We start from the raw sequence: 12,047 nt of genomic DNA on the forward strand, positions 1-12,047 counted from the left end.
CTTAGCAAGGAAACAGAGCTTCTTTGCTCTCTTCACTCTATTTCATGCTTCAGGTAATGGAATCACTATGGTCCCTCGGACTACTCAGTGTCTGATCATCTTCCTCTTCACCTAAATCTCCCCTTTTCTCCTCCTAACCAGCAGACTCTTTCTCCTTCAAAGCCAGGTTAGGCTTAGGTGTCATCTCTAGAACCTTCCTTAACTCCCTGCTACCTGTCAGCCTCCCCATCCCGCCCGCCTCTGAAGGTGCTCCTTCTGAAGACACCACATTGTCATGTCTGACCCCTTCTAGACTGTGGCCTCCCCTAGGTCAGGCTCAGGATCTGATCCCTCTCTCTACATCGCCGCCCAGCCAAGTGTCGGGCACATAGCAGAGTCCCATTTAACTAGGGGCTGGATGACCAGGGATGAGAGGGAAAGTGTAAGTCAAAACTACCCTGGAAGACCTTTTCTATTATCCAGAAAGTGATAGTTCACTTTCACAAATACACACAGGTGTTCAGGTATGTACACAGCCTATCCGTCATGTATCTGCCCTTACGTATCTGTTATAAGCTGAACTGCATGTATCTCCACAAAATTCATAAGCTAAAGTCCAGTCTCAACCTCCAGTACCTCAGATGTAACTGCTTTTGGAGTTAAGATCTTTAGAGGTGATTAACTTAAAACAAGGCCCTAATCCAATATGACTGGTGTCCTTATGAGAAGAGGGAGAAACACCAGGAGCGTGCGAGCACAGGGGGAACCTTCAGAGGGCAAAGCAGCGAGCAGGCGGAGAGGCCTCCGGGGGACCCGAGCCCGCCGCCTCCTTGAGCCTGGGCTTTCAGCCTCCAGAACTGGGAGAAAATCAGTCTCCTCCGGTTTGTCACCCAGTCTGTGGTATTGTCATGGCGGCCCTAGCAAACTTAGACATCATCTCTACTTCATTAACAACCGTGGACTTGGTGGTTTATGCCAGGGACTGTTCTAAGGGCCTCACAAATGTCTAGACATTTAAACACCTTGCCCCAGTGCCAGTGAATCTCCGAGGGTGCGTGTCTCAATGGGTAGGAGGGGACAGGAGGGGATCCCTTTCCCCTGGGGCGGGGCTGGGCATTCAGAATATAACTGGGGGAAAAAAAAAAAAACCCTAAGAGATATGTCTCTTTCCTCAGGGGAGACTCACAGTGGAATGGCAACGATTGAAAATAATAACAATAGTAAAAGGACGGCCATCTTTAACTCAGCAGTTACTGCACATAGGGAAGTGCCAGCCCTGAGAATTCCTTCTTGTCTCACCCCTAGGGCAACCTCAAGAATTAGGTAAGATTTCATTCCCTTTATTTTAGCGGAGGAAACTGGGTTAAGAAGGGAGAATCAGAATCAGGCCCAGATCTGGCCCTCTCTCCACTCTGCACACTGCCTGGGAAGCAGACCAGGGAACTTGGCTGGGGGAGGGGAGATTCCAAACGCAAGACTGAGTTTGCAGATCAATGGGGAGCAGCAAGGTCAATTGTTTTAGAAGAAAAGGCAGCAGGGAACATCTAACAGCCTCAATAACAGCTCATGCAAAAACAATGGCTGTGGATTATTTAGCTCTTCCAACATGCCAGGCATTAAGCTTGGAACTTTGAACAGTTCTGAGAAGCAGATATTTTTATCTTTTCTTTTTATGGACATGGAAACTGAAGCCCAGGGAAGCTGGGAGACCTGCCCAAAGTTGAAGCAAGTGGCAGAACCGGAGTGGCAGGCCTGGGAGGCTCCAATCCTGTGCCACCCAGCCCACCCCCTCTGCTTTGGCAAATGTCTCAACAGCCTCTGCACCCAACTGCACAAATGGCCAGCGAATGGACCAGGGCCTCCACATGCTGAGAAGGCAGCCTGCTTGCTATATCATAGTCTTTACCAAGATTTATCCTAAAGAATAGTAAACAATATTGAGTATAAATAATAATGAGAAATGAATAATAAGTAGAGCAGCTCTTGCCCAAGAATGTTCCAAGGAGCCTTATTTTCCCAAGATGTCCACAGGAGAAGTGCTATGGTCAGAAGAGCTTGGAAGTGCTGCCTATTATCCCTCCACTGCCTGTGAGACTTAGAGTGCATGTCAGCAGATTCTGAAGGTACTACGGCCAAAAAACAAATCTGTTTCCCTCACTTAAGCTAAGCTTTCCCCAATCTGTCTGAACCACAGAACTGTTTTTCCACCTGTGTCAGTGGCCATACCTTGAAGACCTTTTTAGAGATACTGCAGTGGAGGACTGAAGAGGCAGAAAGGGAAGCAAGTGGGAACCACTTTTGGATACTAACAGACAGACTTTTTTTTCTTAAGAATTATCAAATTGTGAGGACTTCCCTGGCTGTCCAATGCTTAATACTCCCTGCTATCAATGCAGGGGGCCTGGGTTCGATACCTGGTCAGGTAACTAGATCTCACACGCCATGTGGCATGCCACAAAATTAAAAAAACAATTTTTTTAATATATAATAAAAGAATTAGTAAAGTGGTGGTTGTTTACATTTAGTTTGTTTAGAAAATAAACAGCTTAAAAAAGTCGGAGGCAATAAAGCTGACAATGGAAGGACAATTTGCATTCCCAAATCTCTTGGCTCATCCTAAACCTTCTTGCTTCCATCCCAACCCCATTCTATTCTCCAGGTTTCCACCCACCCTCTCTTCTTGAGGCTGCTCTCCAGCTACACGCAAATGGACATAACCACAGCTTGCAATGCACCATGCCCCTTGTCCCCAGGTCTTAAAATGTGGAAGCAGTGACAAGCATCAGACCCTCTGCCCACAGTTACCTCCTGCGCTGGCACATTCCAGAGAAACCGTGAAGCTACTTGACAGAAGCATGTCTCTGCCTTTGGGTTAGGCAGAAGTACTCTAAAGACATTATTCCCACGGGCGGGGGTGGGGGGTGGGGGGGATTGACAACATTTCCTTTAAAATGTGCAGATTATGTACACAGTTATATTTAAAATGGATAACCAAAAAGGACCTACAGTACAGCAAAGGGAACTGTGTTCAGTATTATGTAACAAAAGAATCTGAAAAGAATAGATACACGTATATATGTAACTGAATCACTTTGCTATACACCTGAAACTAACATTGTTAATCACTTACATTCCAATATGAAATAAGCAAACAAACAAAAAAACTGCTACCAAAAAAAGTCCAGATTATGAGTGCTGTATTTTTCTAACTCTCTTTTTGCTTATTTTCTGTTTCTGATTTTCCAGAATAAATATGCAGCGCTGGTGTGGTGAAGAGGAGGAGAAGGAGGGTTAGGAGAGAGGGGAAGGAGGAAGAGAGAGCAGGGAAGGAAGAGGGAAGAGGGAGCAGGAGGAAGGAAGAGAAAGACACAAACCTTCTCCGGAGAAGAAGCCTGCACGAGCTCACCTAGTAAAATACAGCAGCTTATCTCCCGCACCATCAGCCCGAGCTGCGACCTGCCAAGCTGCAAGTCGCGACACTTGCCCAGTCCCCCCTTGAGCCCAGCAAAATCCCGCGTGCAGGCGCAGCGCCGCCCGCCCCTTACCCACTCGGAAGATCAGGTCATCTTCGATGGGGTTCTCTTTTCGCTTCCCCGTGCTGTACATGCTGGCGGGCCTCTTGACTGCCTTCTGCTTCACATGGCCGCTGCCCGGGGACTTCACGCGCCGCTTCACGCCCTCGGTGGTGGGGGACACATCCGCCGAGCGGATCACCTTCAGCTTGAACGGGCTGCCGCGGATGTGCTGGTCGTAGAGCCGCAGCGACAGCGTGAAGTCGCCCTCCTTCTGCACGGTGTACAGGAACTCGTAGGTGCCGTTCTTGTTGTCCAGGATCTCCCCGTCGGCCACGCTGCCGTCGGGCGTGCTCAGCTCCGCCGTGAGGTAGGCGTTGCCCGTTTTGCACAGCTCGCCGTCTTTGTCCTTGGTTGTTATGGTAACAGACATGGGCTGCCCGATGATGGTCTGCCGCAGCCCCTCGCCCGTCGCCACCGTCTCGGAGGCGACGGCGTTGGTGGTCAGAATCGTCCCGAGGTTGTGGATGGATTTCTTGAGCCCCTCGGTCTCCACGATGAAGTCCAGTTGGTCGTTCTCTCGCGGGTGCAGCGGGAAATCTTGGTCCGCCAGTTCGCTGAGCTTCTCGCTCATCTGCTTCTTCACCAGCAGCACCTCCGTCTCCGTGCCGTGGTTCAGGGCCTGCGCCGTGAAGCTGCTGCAGCTCTTGATGCTCTCCTGCCCCTCGAGCAGGGTGTCCAGCTGCGACTGCAGGACCTGCGGGGAAAGCGAGCCGCTGAGCGCCGCCCACGGCGTGCCCCGGGGCGAGGGGGCTTCCGTTTAACCCAGTGAACCCGGCTGTAATGCTAAATCCTAAATCGCCTTCCCAGCCCCCTCTCTTTCCCGTCCTCCTCGCCCCATCTCTCCCACACACATATTTCTGGGATCATGTGTCTGGGGTGAGCTGAAACTTCACCCAGAGCGCGGCGGCCAGAGTGCCATGCCTGACATCTGAAGTATTCATTACTCACTCTCTTTCCCTAATGTTCAAAGTTCCCCTGTCGTCAGCTCAAGGAGCAGAAACCAGACAAATGAAAGCTCCACATCTGAACATCAGAAGCTTTCACCCCTGGTTTTGTCATGGGACGTGCAGAGTTAAACAGAGGCTGCAGTCAGGGTTCACTCTGAAGTTGAGGAACAGGTTGGTGTGGGTGAGAGAGTCATCAAGAGACTATTAGACATTCTAATTAAGGAAGGAAAGTAATCCAGTTTAACCCTAAATCCTGAAAGTATTACTTTATATTCAACCTTGCCTTTTATATAGTCAAGTTATAAAGTGGTACTTAAGGCCACAGAATCATAGTTTTGGTGAAAACAGGAAGGAAAACATGGCTGGAAACAGGAAAAAAATATGCTGTTAAGTAAAAGATACCTTTACCAAACAACAGTGACACTTAAGAACCCATTTGAGTCCCCTTTGCTGCTGGTGGAACAGTAAGCTGGCGTCAGGGAGGCCCGGGATCAAGCCTCCATGGGATGTCCTAAGAATGGCTGGAGTCTTACTTTGTGTTTGAGGCCATAGTTGACTTCCAGCTCCATAAGCAGCACACTCTTGCGCACGTTTAAAGTCTTCTGGAGTTCATCAAAGGTAGAATGGATGTCATCCACAATACTGGCCTTTTGGTTGGTTAACTGATGGATGATTTCCGAGATGAACTGAAGAGCTGAATCTATTTCTGGGAGCCTGGAGGACAGTTGTCAGAGGTCGTTATTCTAGTAACATCCACAGGGAAGTAGTAAAACAAAAACAACTTATCTAAACACTATATTTTGTCAAGAAACATTTTCTATGCCTTTCATCATCTTTAAAAAGTAAAAACTGAAGAACAGAAACATAAGACATGCCATAATTACTGCCTTTGCGAAAAGAGATTTTGAGGATCCATGTCTTATTTCAGTCTATGTCTGATTTATTTTTAATAATTGATGGTACAAAACCTCAAAGCTCTCAAAACCCCTCGGCTTTTTCTCCCACTGTAAATCAGGCATACTCTACAGTGGACAAGCACAAGGTCCTACTGTATAGCACCGAGAGCTATATTCAAAATCCTATGGTACAGCAAAATGAAAAAGATTATTATGCATTACAGGATGTTCAACAGCATCCTTTCCTCTGTTCCTCCCCCACACACAGTTGTGACACCAAACTGTCTCCAGACATTGCCAGTCTCCCCTAGGGGATATCATGGCCCATGGCTGAGGACCACTGTTCTAAATAGACAGCTATATCTTCTTCCCCAATCACATGAAAAACTGACCCAAACTCAGAGTTTCCTGTGAACTCCTTGCAAGTTCCAAGTTCTTTCAATTAGTACAGAATAGTCACACTTTTCTCACTTCAACTATTGGTAAAGATCTATTTTCAGCTGGCTGTTTATTTCCTCCCTTTGATCTTTCTCACGCATCACACAACTACCCTGTTCCTTCATCTCCTTGCCAAAGAAAGAGCCTGGAGGCAAGGAAGCAGAAGGAAAACTGAGCAGTCGCTGCTCAAGACCATTTTGCTGGGCTCAAGCAGAGAGGAGCCAGTCACAGTTGGCATAATGGCCTGTAAGTGAGCCAAGAACAGTAGCTAAGAAAGGCTCTTCAGACAGCCTGGTTTCAGGCACAAATTTCAGAGATCTGAGAGCATTTTCCTCGAGTATATTTTGTTCATTTAATCATACGAAGGTGCTGAAAGAAAAGCCTACTTCTAACAAGGGGATTGGAATTTTACCAAGGGGCAGGGGATCACCCGTATTGCTCACTAGTTTATGACAGAGGAGACTTTACTCAGGTGACATGACCCTTCCATCCCACTGGGACATGAAACCCGGAGGCCGCAGGCAGTGGCCGAGAGCGCGGCGGGGGTGTGCACACCTTCTGTTGGCGGCGTCCAGCTGCACCTGGAGCGAAGCCTTGTGCTGCTCCACCACGTCCTTGAGGGGCACGGTGGGGTGCTCCGCGTGCTCCCCCTCTGTGCACTCCCGACACATGGCGGTCTCACAGGACTGGCAGTAGAAGTCCATCACCTGCGGGCGACACGAGAGCGGCTCCCGTTCTCGGCCTGGGACTGGGCGCTGCCCAGGTGCTGGGTCTTCCCCAGCATCCGCTCAGCAGTTCCCACAGCCTCCCCAGGGTGTGGGCAGTGCTCCATCCAGCGTCACAGGAGAAAAGGGAAGGTAAACTTTTGTGTGCCAGGTCTCAGACACAGGTGGATCGGACTCCAGAGCAGCTACAGGCACAGACCCAGCTGTACTTGGCCACTGCCCTAAGGCAGAACAGTACAGTGCTGTGGTTCTCAGATACTTGGGTCTCAGGACTCCTTTGCACTCTTTATAAATGACTGAGCACTTGAAATGCTTTTTGTTTATGTGAGTTATATCTACAGCTGCTTATATTAAAAGTGGAAACTGAGAAACATTCCAAATATTAATTCATCAAAAGCAAAACTAAGCCCCATTAAATGTGAACATAAATAATATGATTTATGAAAAGTATATTTTGCAAAACAGAAAATCCTGTGAGAAGAATGGCACTGCTTTCCATATTTGTAAATCTCTTCCGAGTCTGGCTTCACAGAAGACAGCTGGATTCTCATATCTGTTTCTGTTCAGTCTGTCTTGATAGCACATGCCATTCAGTCTCTGGAAAATGCCACTGTATACTCTGGAGACTGGGAGTGAAAAAGGTAAATAATGTTTAGTATTATCATACAGTTGTGATCTTGTGGATCTCCTGAAGCGGTCTGGGGACCCATGAGAGTTCCTGGATGGCACCCTGAGAACTGCTGCTGTCTGGATAAAGAGACGAGCGGGACAGAACACTTTGTGTCCTGGCTCCACCACTTCCATGAGCTCACCGTGTCTCAATTTTCCCTCTGTCAAATGGAGACAATTGTGCAACCTACTAACCTACTTCACAGGGCTGCCGTGAGGATTCAGGGAGTAATCTGCACAGAGAACTCAGACGATGCCCGGCACTGACAAACAGTAAGTTCCTAAGCAGTAGCAGCGATGATAATGATGATGATATCATTTGCTTACTTGAAAATAAAACCCCTTTATCCTGATTAAAGATGAACTCTTGATAACAATATAACATAAAGCCTGAATGTTTCTTTGTGAAGGCATTCCCCTTATTCTCTCAGCAGGAAACAACTTCTTCCAATATTGAATTCCCACAGCACTTTGAAGGGGGGATTTTTTTCTTGAAGTATAACACACATAAAAAAAATGGCATAAATCCTAACACAGATTGATTTTTTCATAAAGTAAATGCACCCACTAAAGCAATTTTATTCATATCCCTTTTATGAAATATTTATAAGATTTTAAGTTAGCACCAAAACAGTCTCAACCCAGAGCCTAGGTAATTCCTTACACATAGTAGGTATATAATAATACTGATGAATGTATCAACTGTACGCTGTTTATAAGAGATTCACTTTAGGTTGAAAGTAAAAAGATGGAAAAAGATATTCCATGAAAATAGTAACCGAAAGAGAGCTGGAGCGGCTATTCTAATATTAGACAAAATGGACTGTAAGACAAAAGTTGTTATAACAGACAGACAGAAAGAAAGAAAAGAAAAAAAGTGAAGTCACTCAGTCATGTCCGACTCTTTGCGATCCCACGGACACCAGGCTCCTCCGTCCATGGGATTTTCTAGGCAAGAGTACCGGAGAGGGTTGCCATTTCCTTCTCTAGGGATATAACAGACGGAAAAGGACTATCAACTATACTTCAATTAAATAATGACATTAATAATGACAACATGGTCAATCTGTCAAGAAGAGATGGCAGTTATTAACAAAGCAAAAACTGATAGAACTGAAAGGAGAAATGGACAGTTCAATATTGAACTTTCAGTAATTGAAATTCAATATTGAGCTTTCAGTAATGATAGAACTATTAGACGGATCAGCAAAGAAACAGAGAACTTGAAAAACGTTATAAGCCAACTTGATCTAACATCCACATAGAGAACATGCTGTTCAATAACAAAGCATTTTTGCCATGTACACGTGGAACCTTTTCCACCGTAAACCATATACAGAAGTCTCAATAAATTTAAAATGACTGAAATCATATAAAGTATCTTCTCTGGCTATAATGGAATGAAATTAGAAATCAGTAACAGAAGAAATCTGGAAAATTAACAAATATGTGGAAATTAAATAACATACACTTAAATAACGAGTCAAAGAAAAATTACAAAGGAAATTTTAAAATAGCTTGAGATTTTTTTATTTAAAAATAACAACATGCCAAAATTTGAGAGAGAGTACTCAAAGCAAATTTTATAGTTTTAAATGTCTACATTGAAAAAGAAGATCTCAAATCAATAAACCTAAGCTTCCACCTGAAGGAACTAGAAAAAGAACTAAACCCAAAGCAAGCAGAAGAAAGGAAACAAAGATCAGAGTGGAGAATAGAAAAACAATCGCGAAATCAATGAAACCAAAAGTTGGTTCTTGGTAAAGATCAACAAAACTGACATAATACTATGGACTGTTGTAGGTCAACAGATTAAATAACCTAGATAAAATGGATAAATTCCTAGAAACACAGAATCTACCAAAACTAACTCAAAGAAGAAATAGAATATATGAATAGACCTATAGTAAGTAAAGAGGTGAATCAATATTCAAAAAACCGCCAACAAAGAAAAGTCCGGGGCAAGATGGCTTCTCTGGTGATTTCTACCAAACATTTAAGAATAATTAACACCAATCCTCAAAATCTTCAAAAAGTAGAAGAAAAGGGAACATTCATTCATTCTAATAGTCTGGTAATACACTGACATCAAAGCCAAAAACATCATGGAAAAAGAAAATTATAGACTAATATTGCCTATGAATATAGGTGTAAAAATCCTTTACAAAATACTAGTAAACTTAATCCAGCTGCATATTAAAAGGACAAAACACATGACCAAGTAGAATTTATTTCAGAAATGCAAGGGTGGTCCACATACAATAATCAATATATGTACTATACCATGGTAATAGGATGAAGGGAAGAAAACCTGTATGATCATATTAGCAAATGCAAAGAAAGTACTGACAATACCAACACCCTTTCATGATAAAACACACATCAAATTAGAAGGAAAATTCCTCAACTTGAAAAAGGGAATTTACAAAAACCCACAGCTTCTTGAATGGTAGTTCCCTAAGATCAGAAATAAGAAAGGGATGTCCACTTTTGGCACTTCTTTTTTTTTTCACTTTTGTCACTTCCGTAACAAGGTACTGGAAATTTTAACCGGAGCATATAGGCAAGAAAAATAAATAAAATGCATCCAAATCGGAAAAGAAGTAAAAATTTCTCTACTCAGAGATGACTTCCATATGGAAACTCCCCAAGAATACACACATGCACACACATACATACAATAGAATACTGGATCTAACAAATTAATTCAGTGAAGTGTTAGGATACAAGATCAACAAACAAAAAGCAGTTGTATTTCTATCCACTAACAACGAAAAATCAAAAAGTGAATTTAAGAAAATTCCATTATAATAGCATCCAAAAGAATATAAAATATTTAAAGAATAAATTTAACCAAGAAAGTGTAAGGCTTATACACTGAGTACTACAGAATATTGTTGAAAAAAATTAAAAAACAATGGAAGTAAATGGAGAGATATCTTATGCTTATGACTTGGAAGACTTAATATTGTTAAGAGCGCAGTATTCCCCAAACTGATCTACAAATTCAATGAAACAGCTATCAAAATTCTAACTTCTTTTTTCACAGAAGTGAACAAGCTGTTCCTAAACTAATAGAGAATTGCACTGGGACCCTGAATAGCCAAAACAATCTTAAAAAAGAGTTTGAAGAGCAAAATTGGAAGGCTCGTATTTCTAAATTTTGAAACTACTTATGTGTTACCAGCATAAGAACAGGCATATAGATCAATGGAATAGGATTGAGAGTTCAGAAGTAAAACAATACATTTATGGTCAATTGATTCTTGACAAAGATGCCAAGACCCCTCAATGAGGGAAACAGTTTTTTCAAGAAATAATGTCAAAGCTACTGGATATCTACATGTAAAAGAATGAAGCTGAAACCTTACTTCACTACGTATATAAAAATTAACTCAAAATAGATTAACAACCTAAATGTAAGGGCTAAAACTATAAAAATCCTGGGAAAAAACCCATAGGGTTAACTCTTCATGACCTTGGACTTGGCAACAGATTCCTGGATATGACACAAAAGCACAAGCCAAAATAAAAAAGATAAATTGGACTTCATCAAATCAAAAACTTGTATATCAAAGGGCAGTAACAGAAACGTAAAAGGAATGGGGAAAATATTGCCTAGTTATACATCTGATGAGGATGCAGTATCCAGAACGTATTAAAAAACCCTGTAACTCAAGAACCCAATTCAAAAATTGTCAAAGGAATTAAATAGACATTTCTTCAAAGAGGCTAAATGAATGGCCAATTTTCACAGGAGAATACTTTCAACATCATTAGTCACTAAAAAAATGCAAATCAAAACCACAATGAGACATCACAGCACCTAGGAGGGCTGCTGCTGCTGCTGCTGCTAAGTCACTTCAGTCGTGTCCGACTCTGTGCAACCCCATAGACGGCAACCCACCAGGCTCTCCCGTCCCTAGGATTCTCAGGCAAGAACACTGGAGGGGGTTGCCATTTCCTTCTCCAGTGCATGAAAGTGAAAAGTGAAAGTGAAGTCTGTCAGTCGTGTCCGACTCTTAGCGACCCCATGGACTGCAGCCCACCAGGCTCCTCCATCCATGGGATTTTCCAGGCAAGAGTACTGGAGTGGGGTGCCATTGCCTTCTCCTCTAGGAGGGCTAGACTCAAAAAATCAGATAAAAACAAGTGTTGGTAAGAATATGGAAAATCAGAATTCTCATGCTTTGCTGGTGTTCAACTCTACCATATGACCCAGCAACCCAAGAGAACTGAAAATGTATGTACATACAAAAACTGTACATAAATGTTTACAGCAGCTTTATTCATAACAGCTCAAAGTGGAAAGTGGAAACAACCCAAATATCCACCAACTCATGAATGGATAAATGAAGTTGTGGTAAATTATTTAGCCATAAAGAAACGAATGATGTTCTAATATTCACTACAATATAGATGAACCTTGAAAACATTATGCTAAATGACAGAAGCTAGACTCAAAAACGGAGAAGGCAATGGCACCCCACTCCAGTACTCTTGCCTGGAAAATCCCATGGATGGAGGAGCCTGGTGGGCTGCAGTCCATGGGGTCGCTGAGAGTTGGACAGGACTCAGTGACTTCACTTGCACTTTTCACTTTCCTGCATTGGAGAAGGAAATGGCAACCCACTCCAGTGTTCTTGTCTGGAGAATCCCAGGGACGGCGGAGCCTGGTGGGCTGCCGTCTATGGGATCGCACAGAGTCGGACACGACTGAAGCGACCTAGCAGCAGCAGCAGACTCAAAAGGCCACATATTGTAGGATTGCATTTGTATCGAATGTCCATAATGGACAGTTCCTTAGAGACAGAAAGC

The 12,047-nt window shown here is 43.6% G+C and overlaps 1 protein-coding gene across 11 annotated transcripts in view; it reads right to left on the bottom strand.

Annotated features, from left to right (window-relative positions):
• The window catches only part of TRIM2 (tripartite motif containing 2), a 186,602-nt gene that overhangs the window by 31,369 nt on the left and 143,186 nt on the right, over positions 1-12,047 (bottom strand). For all 11 annotated transcript variants that reach the window (XR_011249760.1, XR_011249759.1, XM_069556661.1 and 8 more), the window contains 3 exons: positions 6,391-6,542; positions 5,035-5,215; positions 3,525-4,248 (listed from right to left, as the gene is read on the bottom strand). Coding sequence is in view for 9 of the 11 variants with exons in the window: in XM_069556661.1 (XP_069412762.1) it covers positions 3,525-4,248; positions 5,035-5,215; positions 6,391-6,542 (1,057 nt within the window). In the remaining 2 variants the exon portion in view is untranslated. The remainder of the gene's footprint in view (positions 1-3,524; positions 4,249-5,034; positions 5,216-6,390; positions 6,543-12,047) is intronic.

This window comes from Ovis canadensis, chromosome 17 (genome assembly GCF_042477335.2).
Source record: "Ovis canadensis isolate MfBH-ARS-UI-01 breed Bighorn chromosome 17, ARS-UI_OviCan_v2, whole genome shotgun sequence".
Lineage (NCBI taxonomy): Eukaryota > Metazoa > Chordata > Mammalia > Artiodactyla > Bovidae > Ovis > Ovis canadensis.